At 38.1% G+C, this 21,089-nt stretch overlaps 1 protein-coding gene across 39 annotated transcripts in view; it reads right to left on the bottom strand.

Annotated features, from left to right (window-relative positions):
• NAV3 (neuron navigator 3) overlaps positions 1-21,089 on the bottom strand; it is a 555,833-nt gene that overhangs the window by 269,642 nt on the left and 265,102 nt on the right. For 28 of the 39 annotated variants that reach the window (XM_080604504.1, XM_080604505.1, XM_080604507.1 and 25 more), the window contains one exon: positions 1-21,089. This exon is cut by the window's right edge and continues 13,199 nt beyond it. The exons of 10 other annotated variants lie outside the window; for them this stretch is intronic. In XM_080604504.1, coding sequence (XP_080460630.1) covers positions 1-243 — 243 coding nt within the window. In that variant the 5' untranslated portion in view covers positions 244-21,089. One more of the 39 variants, XM_080604525.1, reaches the window with a different exon arrangement.

Genomic DNA, 21,089 nt, shown 5'->3' with positions numbered 1-21,089 from the left:
CTTGCTATCTTCAATCTCCTGGGTTTTTCCTTGAAGTGCTCTCCTCTCTCCAAAATCACAGGTTGACTTTAACGTGAGCTGACAAGAAAGCATTGAGCTCTCTGCCCCAGTAAGCTCCAAGGACTTTGGTGAGTACTGCTGCGAGCCGGTGGGGCCAAGGTTTGGTATCGGGAGGGCAGTATGAACAGGCTTTGACCCTACGGCTGGCTGTCTTAGCTTGGAGGCAACCCCAAGCACAGGCATGGCTTCTATAAATGTATCTTCTTTCTGCCAAAGAAAATGCTCCTGACCTCAGTCTGGTAGACTCCAGCTTCAGCAATTCCAGAACAAATACTTTAAACAAAAGTAGCAGTCATCTTTTCAAAAACTCCTTAAAACAATAATATTACGAGTTTCACGAGGAAGCAAAACTTCTCCTTCATCTCTGCCCTTCTCCCTCACAGACACTCACACGCGCTGCTCGGTGAGTCAGTGGCTCCGTAAGACTAAACACTCCTTTGGGGCGTGAACTTTTTTTGAAGGTAACTGCCACAAAGCTGCCTGTCTGGGATTAAAGAACTCATAAATTTGCTTTCTCTTCTTCCTACAGCATTCCAGGTCTGCGCATTAAATGAATGAAGGATGGGAGAGAAAGAAGGAGAGAGGAGATGAAATCTCTCCGTACTCCAACTGTCAAAACAGCTCTGAGACCACAACACTGGAAGCAGAGACCTCTTCCTGACTACATAAATAACCAGCCCACATCTTAAAAAAAAAAAAAAAAAAAAAGCCTTTTTTTTTTCTGATTTAAAAAAAAAGAAAAAAAGGACCTGAGCAGTGGCCAAAGCAAACAGCTGTTGGAAGAGTTTTTATCCCGGAAATAATCTCAGCAATGAAGCTGTTTGTCTGATTCCTGGCTATTTTTCACTGCTGACAACCATGAGCTACGGTGTTTCATTCCCTGTTCCTCCCGTGAAATCAGGTTAAAATCGTGCAAGAGCGTGGCTAGGAACAGACGCTGAATCACAGCGTGGGTAACGTCTGCCTGTGCTATGAAAAATCCATACAAAAACACAGAGCAGGATATAGGAAAATCACGAGCATTGTTAGGAGATTTAGTCAATACAGCTTTTCAGGGCACTTCTTTCTTTCTTTCTTAGCGGTGGTGCTAACGTCATCTATTCAGTTTTAACACTTCCCTTTCTAAAAACATTTAAAGCTCCACGAAGTCCATGTCCAAAGCATCATTTCTGCTTGTTGTTCACAGAAATATTCTTGCTAGCAACTTTAAATCCTTCTACATGAAAACACAAGGCATATAGGCAGACAGAGGAAGCTATAAAATGAGCCACAATGGACAGTCCAAACTGCTAAGCAACATAAATGCTTACTTAAAAGGACAATTGTAAATTCCTTGGAGTACCTATAGCAGGGGAACCCATTTTAAACTGTGATATAAGGAAAAAAAAAGTTTAAAAATGCCACACCATTAAAATCCTATGGGATTTTATCACTTAGTATTGTGGACAAAAATGTTACATGTTTTTCTTGTTATTTTTTACTGTAATAAAACAAAGAGAGAGAGGATAATATGAATGCTACTCTGCCACTACTATCCTACATGATATTAACTATACTGTACATGAAAAGTACATACTCTTCACACTAAGATGTAAGCCCAAGGGGAAATAAGAGTCTTCTGGACTTTTAAGTTTTCAAGTTGAGGATGGTAAGTTACACAAAGCATTTAAAAGAAAACAGTGTAAATGAGAAGCTGAATAAAAGAAATCTCCTAAGCCACCTTTTGAGATTATTTTGCAGAATAAAACTACGTTACACAGTATTGTCTTCTACCTTTCATTTACAAAGATCATGCTGACATATCAGTTACAAATTCAACTCTCTATATTGACTATGCTATTCTTGTTTGTAGTTCACAGGAGTGAATCTGACCTAGTTTAAGAATCTCCTGCATTTTGCAGTATGTGTACAGAGGATCAGCAAACCCATTTCAGCATCCTCTGGTTATCTTCTCCCGGGTTTTGCCACCACTAACAGTGGGAGCAGTGGGCTTTATGGAAGACTATACATAGGTAACTGCTCTGCAATTTAGACAAGATCAGCCCACCGGATCCACCACTCTGCTCCAATGGGAGGAATATTCGTGTTCAGTGTATTATTTCAGGTCTTGTGCAGAGCAAAGGGGAAGAAAGCTCCTTGTGCGGTCTGCATTTGTTCTCCAGCACCATAAAGCACTGTGCCTGTGTAAGGAATTTAGGTTTCTGAGACACAACTGTTAACAGTTAACACTTTAGAAAGTGCACATATGCAAAGGCTGAAGCGGACCACAGGAAAAGAGGGATTTATCTCTTGCAAGGTTTGAGGAGATGAAAAATCCTCATGAGGATTGCTGACCAACAATCAAGACAAAGAGTAAACTAGAGTCATGAGACAGATACTTTCTTAAACAGAACTTTGCCAAAAAAGTGTAATTGAATCTTATTACTTCTCAGGGTTATAATTTTACAAAGTAATGTATTATGGCAATCTTGCTGTTCTTCTTTTGAATACGAATGATGAGGTCATGATACCCACAGTCTCTTTTGCAACCCATTTTCCCAGCACAGAAACCCTAAAAGTAATAAGTAAGCAAGCTTACCAGGAGAAAGTCATCTGCAATGCATAACCAAAAGGGTTTGGAAACAATGATGCAAAGCTGGTGTTACTCCTTCAAGATAATTATTACTCTTTCAAAATAATTATTAATTATATTATGACTACCAGCTCACTGCCATCAACTTCAGAATCCCATTTTTCTAGATCTTTGCAACAATAAAACCCAGAAGCACTTCTGATCTGCTGAAGATACAAGGAAGAATCTACAAGATTTCTGCAGGAATCAGTAAAGGTAATGGAGGAAAACAATAACGATACTCCATAGGTAAGAACGTGGTTAGAAGTCTAGTCTTCCTTTTTTGTTCTCTCTCATTCTAATTCACAGCAAAAGATAAATAAACAAACATCTGCTCTCCTTAGAAATCATTTACCTACATTTTTCATTCTAAAGGCTTTTGCATGCCTGAATGTAGGTTTTATGAAGGATATCAGGGGAAAATAATATTTAACAGTTATGTTTCACTAATGGTTTCCATGTGAACAAGAAAGCACAGCATAAAATGTCTGTGGACAAAGTACACGAACTGGTACCATGTGTAGGTATTGTCAGGGAAGCTGGCTAGGCGAGGCACAGAACCTCAGATACAAGGTGTCTGCACCAGACAGGGAAGTGTCCTCGTATTCATGAATTTGGTGGGATTGTTCTTGGTATCTCTGAGGGAGGGAATTAAGTGACCTTCAGTCAAGGCTGCCACGGAGAATCCAAAAAAGAGATGAAGTTGATTTAGATATGTGTGAATAGCACTCAAAGAGAAAGAAGGCCTACCTGTGAGAAACCAGAGGTGGAGAAGTTGCTAGAAGTACCTGTGACCTGGGGTTACATGAAGTCAAAGACAGCATTGGATTATTGGACTGCCTGGCATGAAGAACAATAGTGTTGTTGGCAGGATAGAGAAAGAAGTGAGTAGAAAGATTTGGCAGATAGAAACAAGGGACACATACCTTCACTTAGTTGTGCGAAGCTGATAGAGACATTTCTAGAAAGGGATGGCAAAGAAACAAGTCAAGCTAACCACACTGTACAGAGAGAGGACCTGTAGGTTTCTCATTTACACTGTTAGGTATTTATCCTCAGACATCCTCCAGCCAGGCAGGTAGAGGACATCACCCAGATTCAGGATGCAGGATGGACACAGATCATGGCTGAAGCCCTGTCATGAGGGAAATTATTAAGTTTTACAGGAAAGGTTAGAGAGTTATGAGGAAACTGGAAGACATCTGAAGTTTGGAAACAAAGGGAGGACAATGTTTCAAGTGGGATGTCAGGAAAGAAGCTAAAACAGGAAAGAGAGACCAAAAAAATGGCAAAACAGAACAAAGGTCATGACACAATTCTTAGAAGTCTTGTCAACTGCGGTGACAGTTCCACTGAGATGTTGAAGGCAGAACTACTTCTTTTTCTAATAAAGATTGAAAATGATGACAACCCGGCCGTAAAGCATGACTCTGAAAGCATCAAGCAATCAATGTTTTAACAGAAAATATGAGTTAGATAAATTATCTATACATCAAAGTAAGATAGTATGTATGCATTAAGGATTATTCCTAAATTCCAGAAAAAGCTATAGTATTTATGTCATAAAACAAGAATAAACACACCTGAAATTCAACTAACCTAATAAAAGACGGTATCTGTCAGTTGTACTATTAAGGTGAATTTTAGCTCTAAAGACTTAACAGGAATAATCATTCACAGTGCAACACCCCAGCATAAATTTCCTTTCCTTCATCACATCTGATACCAGAGTGAGTCCCATGAAGGCTGTTCCCTTCTCTACCCCCATCCCTCAGATAAACTGCTTGCATGAACTGAACAGACAGCTGGCAATGTCTCCCAGACCACAGGAAATATCAAGAGAGGGGACACCTGCCTCAAAAGTGGAGCCAAGAGATTTGTTTGCTCCTTCTGGTCTATGATCTTCAACAAGGAAGCTGTTGCATGTGTCCTGGGTCAAACAGGAAATGTCAGGGGTCCAGAGACTGCAGAGGTCTGTTCTGAGCTGTTTCCCTGCTTCATCCCACCGCTGTAACAGCTGTGTCTATAGCTTACAAGAGCCAGGCCAACTTCTGAAGGAGTTTGAATGCACCGATACAATCACACTATTTTGTGCGCAATGATTTCAGGTTGAGCAGAAAGTTCTTCACCAAATAGAAACAGCTGGGGACAAAGAACTCTTGGAATCAATTACAGTACCTTTGAAAGAGCAACCAACGATACTAAAGTACTGAAGGTATCTGAAACAGCTTTATTATGATTTATTTAATATACCAGATAAGTCAGGTTTAAACATTTTTAATATATTAGTGCTGACTTAAAACAAGAAGCATGCCGTGTTTGGTGCAATAAACTATGTTACATCTAACACATACTGATGAGACAAATTGTTCAGCTCTTACTCATGTTCACAGCATAATCCTACCTACATTATTTTTGTTAATACGAAAGTTAGGTGATTCTATTAGTCTCAAGGTAACACACATAACTAGTATTTAATCTTATCCACAGTGTGTAATGCTACTGAGTAAGCTGCTATTGTTTTTGTTAACAGTTTGGAATTCCAAAAGATATATAATCCAAAGCCCTGTTACAGTCACAGAAAAAGGTGCATCCGGCTTCCTAAAGGAAATCCTTCTGCTTTGGCTGAATGTTTGGGGAAGTTTTTCAAAGAAGACAACTTTTAAATAAGGATATCGTTTTATCCTCTGAGCAACTTGTCCCTTCAAAGCTCATCCAGAAGTTTATAGGTTTGAATGCATTAGCTGATGTACATGACCAGATCTTTTGAAACTTATGCTTTACATTTGCATCATCTTCCATCGGATGGTATCAAACCTTTACACATCCTTGCAAAATCTAGTCAAGTGGAAGCATGAGGCTAGATGACCTTCCAAAGTCTACACGGGAACTCAGTACCCTCTTTCTTGAGTAAAGATTTTTTTGACTTATACATCTGTGTGAGTTAAAAATGATAATTATTTCTCTGTTGTTATGCACTGTATTTAATCATGGACTGTTTGGCTCAAAGGAATCAAGCTTAAATACTATCGGATTGAGAAGTGTAAACAAAAATGTTGTAAGAATAAGAAAGGACTAATAGCAACTGAATACACTATGTAAGTATTTACATACTGACCTACTGACTATTCCATATGGCCAGCTGGTAAAGCTTAATGAAAGCATCAGCTTCCCTCTTTGGGAGGTGAAAGAGGAAAGGAAAAAGAAAAAATGAAAAAAAAAAAAAAAAGCTAATCCATTTGTTCCTTTCTAAGTAAATGGACCAAATAACAAAAGCTGCAGACTCCCAAAGCTGCTGTTAAGTACAGTTAACAAAGAAACCCTCCAGTAACTTCATTATGCATAACTAGTCTGAAAGATTACATTCATCCTAAGAATCAAAGTATTATGTTTTTGTTTTTGTTTTTGTTTTTTTCTTTCCTTCCTTGTATCCTCAATTTCCCATTTACAAACTCTCTCCAGGCAGCAGTGTCCATAGCAGGCACACTGGCTTCTCCAGCATCCTTCTGGCCACTGGCATTTTCTGTCTCTCCACTCTCTTCTGAATTTCCACTGTCTTCTCCATCCAGCTTGCTATCTTTGAAGGGACTTCTGGCTTTGTATCATCTTTGTTGTGCCATAGTGACTCACTGATTTCAACTCTTGCATGCCCTATATCTTTGTGTCTTCGAATGCATTACATGACCTCACTGCCACATTACCAAAGAAGCACTTCTGAGGGCATTTAGGAGTGTTCCAGCTCTCTTTAGAATTACTGGAGAAATATCTAAGGTAGACTACACAGAAGCAGACTTTTTTTTTAGAACTCATGATTAAGTTCTTAATTTTTAACATTACTTTCAGTGAAAGTGGTAAAGAACAGAACTCCTGACCTATTTTTATCAATGTTATCAATGGGAGTAGTTTTGCTCTATTTGACGTTTTGAAGGAGGTCATAATGATATTTCTTTTCCCCCAAAACTGGTCCATATAAATTCTCTCACATCACTACTGCTCTCAACACATATCCCCCTAGAACAAAATTCTTCCACTGCACATACACTCTAAAATCTCAGTGGAATATTTTATGACTCTAAAGAGACATTTATAAGTCCCAATTAGATGAGAAGGAAACTGACAATGTTTGCAAGTTAATCAAAGCTGTTCTGACTCTTAATACTAAGTGTGAACTGTTCAGTACTTTCATCCAAAATTTCTTCACACAATAAACTTACTGTGAAATTTTCTAACAAACTGTAAAAAATAACCCATTAAGATAAACCAACTAAGACTAAACAGGAATCTGCTGATTAGCTACCATCAGGTAGCAGGCAAGAGTGCCAACCTGTGCTTTTATCTGCTGGAAAGGGAAACTTTCCTCTTACAAGCACTGTTGTTCTGATAGAGGGTTTCAAAGTCATAGCTATGCTGGCATTCACTTCAGGACTGAAGTAAAAAACTGCTCCATAAGGTTCTCGTTGGTCTATTAAAAAAAAAAAAAAAAAAAAGAAACATCTGCTACAGTCATGAGCAGACTCTTGGCCAAGTGCGGCAACAACACTGAGAGACTTTGAAGTCAATCAGCTTCACTATCACCAGCAGATACCCCTGCAGTCAATGGAAATTACTGCACAGAGAGTTTCAGAGATATGAAGTACAGTTGCTCTGCTAGAAGTGAATATAGACAGCAGTGAAGAAAAGAACAATTTTTTAATAATCATGGAAATGGTTGGGAGCAAAAGGTCAGGAATAGGTATTAAAAAAAAAAAGACTACATTAATACATAAGGGATACTTCTTGAAAACAAAGATAGATTTTCAGAGACTAGCTTTGATATTTGACCTTAAACAAGTGTGAGCTGCACTGCAGCTGGAGGAGCACTTCTGACTCACAGCCTACTGTCTACTTCCTTCTTGCTTTGAGACAGTAGTAATTTAATGCTGGCTTGCATCACCCATAATTTATAATACCTACTGTGCTAGCTGTAACATCTCTACCCTTCTAACTCCCCATACCTTGATCAAGGTGCAATTATTGTATAATATTACCTGTTAGTCCTCACTGCTTATCACTAAAGGTGAATGATCCAAGTCATGTTTTTGATTTCCTGTTACTAGTTTTGTTCTCCTGGCAGATAGTCATCATTATTTTGTTATCAAATAAGATTCCTTACAATACCAACTTCATTTTATTTAACCGCGTAAATGTTTCATATTTATATTGCATTTCATAGACTCATAGAATCACAGAATCATTTAGGCTGGAAAAGACCTCTATCATTTGCCCTAATTCAGAAGATACCAGCTGGCATTTTGCAGACAAGAGTGCTAGTATAGGCAAACATTGTAGTTCTTAGTGGAGACATATAAGACCACCATTACATTACCTTCCTTGCAACACTTCCAATTGAAATCTGGCATTTGCTTTACTCTGATGCTGGATGGGTATTCTGGGAGAAGCATTACTCCCTGTATGCGTGTTTCCATACACCTTTCTTGCACGTCTTCTCCTTCCAATGGTGAAACGCAATATACTTACTGATGGATCCTTGCTATTGCCAGTACTGTCATTTTAGATCTCATGTTCTTAGGTGAATATCAAATATCATAAAGTATTTGGAAGTCACACTAAGATTTCTTTTTATTTTTTTTTTTGGAATCAGACGTGATCTCTCTGCTTGTGACTTTGGGCTGTAGGCCTGCTCTGACCAAGAAATTATGATAAAGGTACACAGTTTTTAGCAACATTTCTTCACCAGGGCTCATCACCACACTTGCTGTGGCTTGTGTTTTGCTTCGCCAACTTGGAGCTCCAGCAGATAGGTCACTCATCTCTACCCACAAAATATTAATATGAATTAAAAATCTTGACCACGTACTATTTGGCTCTAAGTGAATGTTCTTCTCTTGCACTAAATACAGATCCCATGCATATACTAAAAATCTCAGCTGTCTGATTCTATCTCCTGTTGGCCATATGTGAACATTTCCTACATTTAGCCTTGAAAGCTTGTGCCTTACTCTGTTCTTCTGTGATCAGAGCGTGCTCCAGGCCAAATGCTGAAATGGATCCTACATGTCTCTAGACCAAACCTGCCAGGTTTTTGATCAATAGGTGTCAAGGCTGAACTGCTGTTTCTCATTACCAAACAACTCCCATCTATAGTATACCATATACCTTGTTCCACCTTAAAAGAAATCTGATTGTACATTAAAATAGCAGCTTTTCAGGTCATCAAAACATATTTTCTCACCACCACTCTGTATATAGATACATAATTTTATCTTTTGTGTGTATCTTTATCTACATATGAGTACGTGTGTTTAACATGTCTGACAGACGTTAATGTACTTTGAGCAATTCACCTGGGTTGTTTTATCTTTCTCCCCCAAAAAAAATACAGAATAGCACACAGCTGTCAAAAATAACTTCAAATCCTGCAGATGTTAGATGCTTCCTTCCTGCTTCTCAGCATGCTGGGGAGAAATATTACCTTACAGATGTGGCATGTTAAAAAAAAAAAAAAAAAAAAAGGCTTTGGTTATTTATTATATTGGACTTACCTTCAAGTGCAAGAAAAGTGCTAGATGGGAGACAAATGATAAAACTCCTCTCCCAGCTTTCATCCATCAGCGGGGCTTTTAGAACTGACATATGTAACAAGCATATGGCAGCCATAAAAGCAACATCAGCATTCACAAATTAAATAAAAAAAAAAAAATAGAAACCCAAAATAATTTTGTTCCACCTAACAATAAGCCTAGGATGAGCTATGAACAAAGAACAGCTTTATCAAAAACAGAAGGGAGACTAAACTGGTCACTTGGCTGGAGCATTCAGTTAAACAGATACTGCTGGCTAAAACTCGGTAAACACTAAGTTAACAGCCACTAGTGAAAATGTCAACAGTGGCATGCAAACATTCAATGGTGACAAAGTCAGAGACCATTATCTACAAAAAAGGTGTTCTTTATAAATTTGTGTATCATCACAGCCAATGATTCAATAACTTTCTTGATAGATCCAGAAAGATTTTTGGCTGGTACAAAACTGCATAATTCTAGCCGTCTCAGTCAGCCAAGCATGAGCCATATCGACACAGTCTCACTCACTACATTTAGAAAAGGTATAATTAGATTCCATACATTATTCCTTCATAATTTTCTTTTACTCTCTTTCAAAGACTTATTTTTCATTCCATTCCCTTCCCTGCACCCAGTGAGAGAATCTTCTCCAGAATAAGAACAAGATGTGTAGGCGGTATTTATTTTCTTTTCAGAAACCATCATAGCACAGCATTACAATTTCTGCAGGATAAACCACCTGAGCAATACTGGGATCTGTCACTAGCAAATATTCAAAAGTGGACTCTGACAACCTGTCAAAGGATTCATGTCTTTTCTGAAACTTACTTCAATTTGGGAAAGACCTCTTCCTTTCCTAGTATCCCATAATATGGGATTTTGATTCTAACTGTCTTTTCCCTCTTATTCTCCTGTGGTTCCCTGAGCACTAACCTTTTGCAAGTCTACATCTTCAACCTTTTGCACTCTACTCCTTCAAGCTATAAGAGAGAAAATACTTCTTCTAGTCCTGATTCCTTTTGGTCTTCTGTGAAGCTTCTCAATTCTACTGTATCTGAGCACTTCACTCTGCCTTAGACAATAAAAAGCAGTCCAATGCCTAGTGTCATGGGATGCTACTGCAAGGAATAGGGCTATATGCTTGCCTCCATATCTTAGCTAAAGAGAAAGAAAAAGAGAGATACATAATGCACAATCTGGTATTTGACCTGGAAAAGATTTCTTTCTGTGATTAGAGTTTGAGTTTCAGGCTAGTTTAACTCTGGCCAAATTGATTTTCCCACCCTTACAGAACTGAACTCTGTTCCTTGTTATATGGGTGTAAATCTGCAGCAAAAACTTTGAACTTCCAATGAGTAATTCTAGATTTATGCCAGAGTAATTGAGAGCAGAATGTAGCCTCTTGCTTGCTCATAAATATTACACTGTTTAAGATTTCTATCCTCCAACACACTTGTGAACATTCCAGTTCTTTACCCTAACCCTCTTTTTCCCTTCAGGCTATTCTACAAGTTGACATCATAAATATTTGGTATTTTCAACACGAATCCTATTTGGAAATATTTTACTTCCAAATCAAGGGAAAATGTAACTACTGAGAATGTAAATATCAAGAGAAGAACATTTTTAAGAACTTTTTTTTCCACAGAGAAAATCTTTAAGAACAATACAGGAAAAGATTTTTTTCAGTGCTGACACAGGCAGCAGGCATGACTACCCAGCTCTTATTCAAGACTGCAGAACATTTTATTAGTTTATTAATTTATTTCTAGACTGCTGTGAATTTGATTAGCAGACAGCTCAAAATTTCTCTAAACACGTGTCTTTAAAACTGTTCCACAACTATTTTGTAATCATCCAACTCATTACAAATAATAATCATTTCAATAAAATATACTTTCTACTAATTAAGTAAACTTTATCCCTAGTATAATTATTTCCAGTGTGTTTTTCTCCAGCAGAAAATATTTCTTTATTTCATTTGTTTTGTATTATATACCAACTCTTTTTTTGATTAAACAAAATACGAATCCTTCTTATGAACTTCTGTTTGATGACTTCTGTTTAAAAATATATCCTGATAGTTTTTTTTTCCTTTTTTTTTTTTTTTGAAACTACCTTTAAGCCACCCTTTGTTTGCTGTACAAAGAAGCCAGCAGAGTCACAGAGATATTCCTGAGCATACTAGTGGTTTCAACCCACCCTGTCTGTCCACATAACACAGCAGTACCTGGAGCTCAGAAAAATCTACATTGTCCAACTGGGACTAGAGGATTGCTTTTCTTTGATCTGGGATTTCAAGAATCCCACAGTTCCCCCTGCTTTGATGAAAGACAGTTGGTTTCAATTAAAAAAATACAAACATTCAATAGGAGACTTTAGGAGACTTACCCAACAGGAAACAGAGTAAAAGTGAGTCAGACCTTAGCATCATACCTTTTGGATCATACCCTCAGCTGGCTGTGAATATCCCCAGTCATTTCAGACTTCAGCTTAGGCCACCTCTAGTTCTCACTAATTATATTTGGATTTACATTGTACACGTGAAAGCAAAATCTTACAGACTTTAACTATTAACTATTCTTTAACAAGGGTTTGAGCAAAGCTGTTGAAAGGACAGAATTTTAAAGGTCTCTGAGTACCTAATTCTCACTTCTTTCAATGAAAGGGAGGGGAAAAAAACATCCCAAATTGCAATGGTTTCACGGAACCCAAGAACCAAGCCTAATTTCCACAAAAATCTTTCCACAGATAGAAATCTTTCCATACACTTCGATGGCCACATGTGCTCAATAGTTCTCACTCAAGTATTCTGAGGTTGGGATTATATTATTCATTTATGTAAATCAGTTCAAAGAAAATGTATAAATTAGTGGGGATGGTAGAAACTTTAGGACCATTATGAGATTTGCTTAAATTGGCAGGCCGAACTATTCAGCTTCACTTTTCTGAACTCTTTGAAACAAATCCGGCTTATGCAGAAGTTCTTACGAACTGATTAAAAAAAAAAATTATCAAGGTAGGTTTTAAAAATTTATTCATTCAAATTCTCGTCTTCTACTGGCAAGAGAATTGGCAGCCTGGTTGAAGTCAAAACTCATCTGTGGATGGAATAAAATCATTTGAAGGGCAATGGGTTATGTAAAGACTGAGACTTCTTGCCCAGAACTAAATCTGTGAATGTTATATTGAAAGTGCTAGTCTAAGAAATGAGCAAAGAATTTAGAATCTGAAAGCCTCAGATGATTTTTATATTATTTTGAATTGATATAAACATGTTGTTTTTCTCCTTTACTGAAAGTCGCAGAGAACAGCAATTTATGTTTGCCATGACACTCAATATGAGCAAAACTCTTATTGCCAAAAGTCTCTCAACTTATAACTCCCAATAGCACAGTGTTTTGACCATAAAAGCAGGAGTCCAAGGGCCTTTCTGAAGTCTACTACAAACCTTCTTACCACTACTGACTTTATACAGATGAAACTGTTCTATAATAGCAATGGAAAGCAGTAGCAAACCTGGATGCTCTTTTTCTATGTGTTTCTGTATTACCTAAGAGTCATAGCCATGGACCAGGACCCCAAGGACAATATAGAGAGCAAAAAAGATTCTGGCCTTGCCTAGGAATGGGGGCAGGGCAGGGGTGAGAGGGGCCATCCGGTTTTTGTTGGTGATTCCTCATCATCACCTACTATGCTAGTCTGTTAGAAGAGATCTCAGTTATGAAACAGCAGATCAGTAAGCTGCTACAACTGCAATGCAAAGAAAATGACTGTGAGTCATTATGACCTTTCAGGCAGCAGAAAGAAAAAAATCAGGCACTTTCAAGTTGTGGATGACAGTTATAAAGATTTTGACATGGTAAGAATGCAGATGGAGCTGAGTAGATACTCAGAAAAAGTAGCTATTGTAGGAAAATCAAAATGGTAGATTATTTGTCCATCTGTCCATCCGTCCATCCATCCATACATATATAGCAAAAATGGTACGAGAATCTGGCCAATGTCTAAAATATTTGGGAAAGGATTACATAGTAATTATTTTTGTGATCATTTTATTCCTATACCTCTGCACTGAAGAAGCAAACAGTACCACTGTATTCTTATGCTTACAGTAAGGAACGTTTATGAGTCACAACTTGGATTCTGTAATAGTTTCATCATTACCAGTTCTACTGTCCTTCAGCTGATCAGTGTAGGAAAAAATCCAGATTATTATGCATAGCCCATGACTACACTTCAGTTAAAAATCCTGTGACTTAAGCTGCCTTCTAATCCTTCTAAAGCCCTTAATTATATAGATTTGAAAATGCACCCTATAACTATTATGTGCCCAGATTGAAATTAATACTTAGATTTCTTTCCCCTTTTAAAAAATTCCATACTTGCCATCATTTTTATTATTTTTTTTTAACTTTTAAAGATTCTATACTAAATCCAAATTTCTATTAACATGCTGCTCTTAAAGAGGTAAGCTGAAAGTCACCAGACATTTTTCTGTTTGTAATGCAACCTATTTTTAAACATAGTCAGTGTGTCTATATAGCATGTTGGATGTATGCATAAATTACTGTACTTAATGAGCTACTTTTAATTTTCTTCCTCACATTAAGCCAAAGAAGACAAGATACAGATTAAAATACATGAGTGCAATTATAGTCAAAGAAGCCAGGGCAGACAAGCAGCCTTCAGCTGTACTCTAATGTACCCCTGAAGGGTTTGATCCTGCAGCTTCACCACATGCTCAGTTCTCACTGCCACCAGAAAGAGCTCAGTCGTCATATGCAGATTTGGGCCTATAAGGACATATCCGTTTCAAGCCATTAAGCAGAGTTTGTAAACTGAAGCTGGTGGGAGTAGTGGAGGTACAGGACAGAAGCTGGCTCTGAAGTTTTTGCTGATTTGTTCACCACTCTTTGAAGCACAAAAGCAGGAAAGGAAGCCACATGAAATATTAAATCATCCCATATTACCAGGAAGGTTCTGAAACAATTAAAAACTGCTACAACTGTAACTTATTTTAAGCTAATTTGTTCTCCCAGAAAGCTAGGAATGTTGTGACAGAAGGAATAAATTTTCCACTTTCAATTCTAACAACAGAGTACATGTCCAGTTCTTATCCACTGGGCAAAAAAATACATATTGATCACTGTAAAAACACCTATATAAGCATGGGCTGTTATACTTCAGGCAATGACAATTTCCATGGGAAATTGATTTAAATATTTCTTGCACTTTGAAGCCACAGAGACATCATAGTTTAAAATTTAGAGTGGGGTGCAACAAGGAGAATTTGTAAAAGTATGAGTAGAAAGATGGCAACACAAGAAATGTTTAAATAAAAACTAGATAAAATATTTGTAGAAAATCTACATTTCAGCCTGAAAACTGTGAAGACTAAATTATTCTTACTTTGCTTCTTAAAGTATTTTTACTGTCTCATCTTCTCTCTAAACATTATTCTCTTTCAAAATTCTCTTTCAAACTGACCTGTTTAACTTAGTTTCTAAATTAAACAGTGATCAGTTTCAGTGATTCATTTCAGCCAAAAATGTACTGAAAAACTTGTCTACATTACGTTTCTTCTAAATAAATATTTAACTCTTAATTTTGAAAGTGTTTCATTTCAAAATTTCAAGATGTTTTATTTCAGAATGTAAAAAAAAAAGCATCTAAAATATAATATATAACAAAATACTTTTGTCTCTCTAAAACAATTTAAATTTTTTAAAATAAATTTGCAGAGCTGTAGGGCATGAGAAGGTTAGCTGATGTTGGCAAGCAGCTGCTGTGCAACAAGCATGTTTTGCAAAGGAGTCATAATTTTCTCTCTTGAAACTTGTGCTCCCCCATCTGTCTGTTGTATCCGTTACAGAAAGGAACATGTCTCTATCAAATTATGAACTACATTTTGTATTATGTTAAACACGTGTCTAAACTTGCCCAAAGCAAACCTATTGAATTACATCCCAGACAGCTGCCCTTCCTGCAAAATATGCTTGACGTCTTAGTGGAAGAGTAACATTGAAAAACCATTGAGGCTGCAGTTCAAAGCGTCTCTCTTCAACTTTTCACCAGTGTTAGCCCATGAAATAGGTATTCAGTTTTAGGCAGGTCAACAATAGGAAGACAACTGAATGCAAGGGAGAGTTTGAGAAGATCAACAAAAGTCACAGTTATAACCTGGTCTGTATTGAGAGAAAGGAATCACTCCAGGCAGTAAGAGGATGAAGATGGTAGAGGGGATTTTGCCTACTCTAGGACACACGCAAACAGGGATTCATTCCATACATCTTTATAGATTATTTTTTTAAGTCTAGGCAAATCAGCCTCAACTGTTGTGGTGGTTTTACCTTGCTCGACAGCTAAACTACACCACAACTGCTCTCTCACTTTCCCTTGGAAGAGGAAGGGAAGAAGAAAAGGAAATAAACAGCTCACAGGTTGAGATAAGGGTAACTTAATTAAAGGAAAAATAATTATTAAGGGAAAATTAAATAATTTAACTAAAGGGAAAAGGGAAAGGGAAAAAGGAAAACAACAACAACAAATAAAAATACAAGCAAAGGCCGTGTGGAAGCACAGAGGAAAGAAATTACTCTCAACTTCCCACAAACGAGCAATGCTTGACCACATCCTTGAACCAGGGCCTCAAAGCACATAGCCATTGTCTGGGAGGACAGAAGTTTTCACACTGAGGGCCCACCCCTCCCCTCTCCTTCCTTTTTCTACCTTTCATTGCTGAGTGTGACACCATATGGCATGGAATATCCCTTTGGTTGGTTTAGGTCAGCTGCCCTTTCCCTCCAAGTGAAAACAAACTGTGTCCTGCATTCTGCTGCCAATGGGATGGAGAAAAATGCATTATAATTATCAATTGGGTGTACCATTTGGCTGCCTTTGGCTCTAGTTTGAAGTTCTAGCATGTCCGGCACTGCAGCACTTAGTGGTGGTGTGACTTCGTTCAGGCCACAATAGTCCACCGTTAGTCTCCACTCTCCATTAGACTTTCGCACTGGCCATATGGGACTAATAAAGGGTGAGTGAGTCTTGCTGATCTCTTCTTGGCTCTTCACCCAATGAACTAACTCATGGATGGGAATCAGGGAGTCGGTTGGTGTGACATTGCTGTCAGTGCATCATTGTGGTAGAAATTGGCACCTGCTGTTCTTCAACCCTGAGCAATCCTACAACAGATGGGTCTTCTGAGAGATCAGGCAAGGTAGACAGCTGCTTAAAAAAGCGCTTTTACCACTCTTTCCCAGTTAGACTCACTTCAGCCTCCAGTACAGTTAGCTGTTGGGATCCCCCTGTCACTCCAGAGATACAGGGGAGTTCTGTCCCTTGGTAGCCTGATGGCATTAGGCTACACTGTGCGCTGGTGTCCACTAGAGCTTTGTATTCCTGAGGTTCCGATGTGCCAGGCCATTGGATACACACAGTCCAATAATTCCAGTTATTCTTCTCTTGCCCACCCCCAGCCTGCTGGCTCTGAGGGGGTTAGAGGGAGTCCTGATGTTGTGCCAGTATTGCTCAGCAGTAGACACAACACTGGTCTGATACCTGTAGCTGTTCTAGCTACACGTGCAGAGCACAGCACTGTATGGGCTGCTATGGGGAAAATTAACTCCATCCCAGCCAGACCCAGTACAGCTGTAAATACGCTCAACAGACAGAAACTAGAGGTTGTTTCAAGGATGAGAATAATCAGCTTTTTGAGATGCTGTTTCCTTCCACTCACCACACTGTGGTTCTCCCTTAGATATGACTAGATTTCAGTCACTCAGGGTTTCAGTTTCCAGTTATGAAGAATGCAGCAGAAACACCAAATTAAACTATTCATGACTTTGTCCTTCTGTCCCTGACATCATAGCTATCTCCATGTCACAACCCTCTACCCCTTGGTAGTGCCAATTATGTTTATGGATTGAATGGATTTGTTTTTAAACAAAATAAAACCTTTTTATCCAAGTGTTGGTTTGTTTGTTGTTGTTTGTTTGTTTTTGGTTTTGTTTTAGTTTTGTTTTATTTTGTTTGTTTTTGTAAGGATAAAATAAATTACTTAATCTGATTCCAGCATAGCCCACATGTTTTTTCTGAAGAACTGGGAGATGTGAATAGCTCAAGGCAGTATTGACACTGAATATTTTGTATTGTGAGACCATGACCTCTGTTAAAGCTGCCAAATCTTATCCTGACTGGCATGAGACTTATAAAGAACTCTTTAACAACAAAGTTTCCAGGGTTAATGAATTCCCCTGAAGCTGAGTTCAGCAGAGGGTTAACAGGGCAGTCAGGGAATGGAGCACTTGCCTGGTGAGGAAAGGCTGAGGAACCAGGATAACCTGAGTTTAAGCTGAAGACTAAGAAAATGACTAAGCTAATAGCAGTCAGACAGAATGTGCAAAGACATCATCAGAAGAAGTAGCCAAGAGTTTCACAGTGGTATGTGACTGAAGAACAATAGACAACAGACATGAGTTGAAACAGCTATGTTGAGACTGGACATAAGGGGAAAGCTTTTCAACTTGAGGACTGTCAAACGCTACAACAGAGGTGCAAAGAAGCTGTCCTGTCACCATCCTTGGAAGTTTTCAAGACCAGAATGGAAAAAGTCCTTGGAACCTGGTCTGACTGGACACTTAACCTTGCTTTGGAATAAATCACTTCTTCAAGTCCCTTCCAACCTGCACTTTTCCATGGTCTTACAATCTGATTTCACTATTGGAGAATCAACATCTGAGTTAGCAGTCTACAGCGCATTCTGCAATGGATTTATTTTAGTTTATTTGATTCTACTTTGTTTGAAATACTGAAATATATTACGCAGAGGGACAGAGAGAGAGAGTAGGAATTACTGGCAGATGGTATCTGTCAGTGAGTGTTTCATATTTTGCACACAGTGTAATGGTATCACTGAGAAAGATCCACATCTCAGCATAACTGTTAGCAGGCTGGTGAGGGAGTTCTACTGGATGACAAGTGATGTGGCTTCAGATCATGTAGAAGACAGAATTAAATATGGACTAGCCAGAACTACGAAAAAAATCCCAAGCCCTGGGATCTACCTAAAAAAGAGTTCCCATGCCACTGGCAATTTGGTGAACCTAATTATATTTTTTTTTTCTTTTAATTATCTGTGTGCAAACCAAAAGTTTTATACTCCTGGGACTGAGCATTTCTAACATAGAAAAACAGGGTTTTTTTTGTTTTGTTTTTTCACTTGTGGTTTTGTTGTTGTTAATGTTTTCTTCCCCTTGCACTGGAAAAAAAAAAAAAAAGACTTTAAGTGTATTCTGATTTAATATGAAATGACATTTTACCTAATAAGCTCCATTTTACTTTCTAGTTATCCAGCAAATCTGGATATTGGTGCCCCAAGCAGGAGCATCCTATATCCCCAGTCATCACAGAGGCTGGGACTGTGCACTGGTCCCAGATGTACGGACAGAGACTATATTTCATTTAATGCCAGCTGAGATGGGAGCAATTGGTCCCCTTTGCCACAGACAGGGGATCCCTTACATACCCTTGCACTGCCAGTTCTTTAGCTCATATTATACATCTCCAAACTGATGCCCCCAAAACTTTCTGAATAATTCTTGGTCTACAGTACTGCCCCAGACTTCCATGTACTTCCATGTACTTATGAAACTAAGAATCAGAACACAGTAAGTGTATTAAAGGCCAGTGCTGAACATCACCCTGGTTTTGCTGGAACCTCTGTGGCAGTTAAGAATTGTATCTCTGTATCAGGTAGCATGATGAGACCTGTTTCACTTAAGCACAATACTAAGCCTAAACAGCAATAAAAAAGACAGTGATATTATTTAATTCTTCATCATAGATATAGGACCATTCAAAAGCTGAATACCATTAGAAATAACAGTAGTGGAATAACAGAATTGTGCCTTGTAAAATTCCTGAGGAGGAAAAACTAGTCTCATAAAGTATAAAATCATCCTCAAGTCTCAACAACTTCTGTGTGCACCCACAAATTTGAATGTGGTTTTTGGCAGGTAAATAATTGGTCCCAGTGCAGCTTGAAACAAAATCCCACATTTCATCACTGACATCTGTCTCCAGTTCTCATCTTCACTGATACAGAAAATTGTTCCCCAAGTGCTTCCAATCCAACCCTCTATGCCTTTGACAATCTACTATTAACTACATAGTAACAGGGTATGCACATCCAAAACACTTTCCAAATTTCTCAAAGAAATAAGGTAGCAAAAGGAGTATTTGTACAAAAGGAATCACAGATCACAGATTTCTAGGTTGGAAGAGACCTCAAGATCATCGAGTCCAAAATATCTGAGAATAGCTGAATATCAGAATATCTGAATATCAGAATATCTGAGCAAACTCAACAATAGGTATTTTCACTTAAACAATCTGTCAAATTTTTAAGATTTCTTTAGGGTACTTCAGCTCTGAGGTATTACAGCAGAATGACATCTGTATTTTATGTTTGTACTTTATAATACTGAAGTACACTAGTTTATAGGAAAATATCATTACAGTACTTCCAAAGGTATTTATATACAAAACCAGAAACTTCATTTTATCTTGGGGATAACTTATATGTATTTAGCAGGAAAAATAATCAATCAAATAACTGTTTTTCCACTTGTGGTTGTGCTTTAGTCGTTTAATTCTTTCTGCCCACATCCCACTCATTAAAAACTCTCACCTGTGCAGGCATATAAGATGACATTACAAAGTCTTTCACCACACATTTATCTTTCAGAGTGCTTGATGGTAAGGACCATCCATAAGCATGGTGTTTTGGCTCAGTCCTGCAAACTCACTCTGTTTTCCTCTCTGATTTATTCTCTGCCCTCAGGATACAAGTAGTCCAAGAATATTAGCCCAGAAGTAGCATAGAGCAATCTGAAATATTTGTTACGCTACAACTGCAATTCATATGCCCTCAGCCAGCTTGGCATAACTGGTGGCAAAACTTGCTGATAGGATATACACATATTTGTCTAGCCAAAGGATTGAAATTCCTTTCTCTAACTAGAAGGATATTTTCTCTTCATGTCACCCCAAGTATTTAAGGACCATAAGACTGTGTATTTCCTTAAAATAAATGTTTATTGATTTACAAGTCAAACTAGGTTTACATTAAGGGCTCTAGGGGAATTTCCCAATTAACACAAGTATTGGTTCAGCTCCACTGACACTAATAATCCACAGGTCAATCAGAGCTCAGTAGATGTCAGTCTGTTTACCATCACAAACATGTAGCCTAGAAGGGCTCCCCGGAGAGTGTCGCACCAACCCCAGGCATGGAGAGGAAAAAGTACCTGGGCCACACACACCAGATCACTGCCTGAGAATTTCTTCAGCATCTCCCATGCAGCTTTACCTGTATAGAATTACTCATTCCAGTATTTTGACTTCAAAGCATAGAGAAAGCTCTTCCTGGCACCCTGTGTTTTGGTAACGATTCTGGCTCTGGAGGGGTTTGGATGACAAGGCAGTCAGTGTACTGGGGTGGCCTTTGGCAGCAAGAAATATCAGGCTTGTTGCTCTTGTAACTTGGGAAGGTGCCCTAAAATATTTCTTGTGAGAAACACCCCAGTAAAGTTAGTCAAATTTTATTCTGTCACTGATTGTATTTTTGAAAAGTCTAAATGCTTGGCTACTGATTTATCACATCTCACATTGCATTTTTTTTTTCCAAAGGATTAAAAAAAAAAAAAAAAACACCCACTACATTAATCACTTTCCGTTTTATACAATGTTACTGTCACCTTCCCTTCAACAGATTATTTCCCCATACCCACATACAGGGAAAGCACATCAAAAGAAAAATATTTTTAATATGATAAATCAAATATGATTCA

This window comes from Anser brachyrhynchus, assembly GCF_964034855.1.
Source record: "Anser brachyrhynchus genome assembly, chromosome: 1".
NCBI lineage: Eukaryota > Metazoa > Chordata > Aves > Anseriformes > Anatidae > Anser > Anser brachyrhynchus.
The sequence above is the reverse complement of the archived record's forward strand: the minus strand, read 5'-3'. Positions and strand labels throughout refer to the sequence as shown.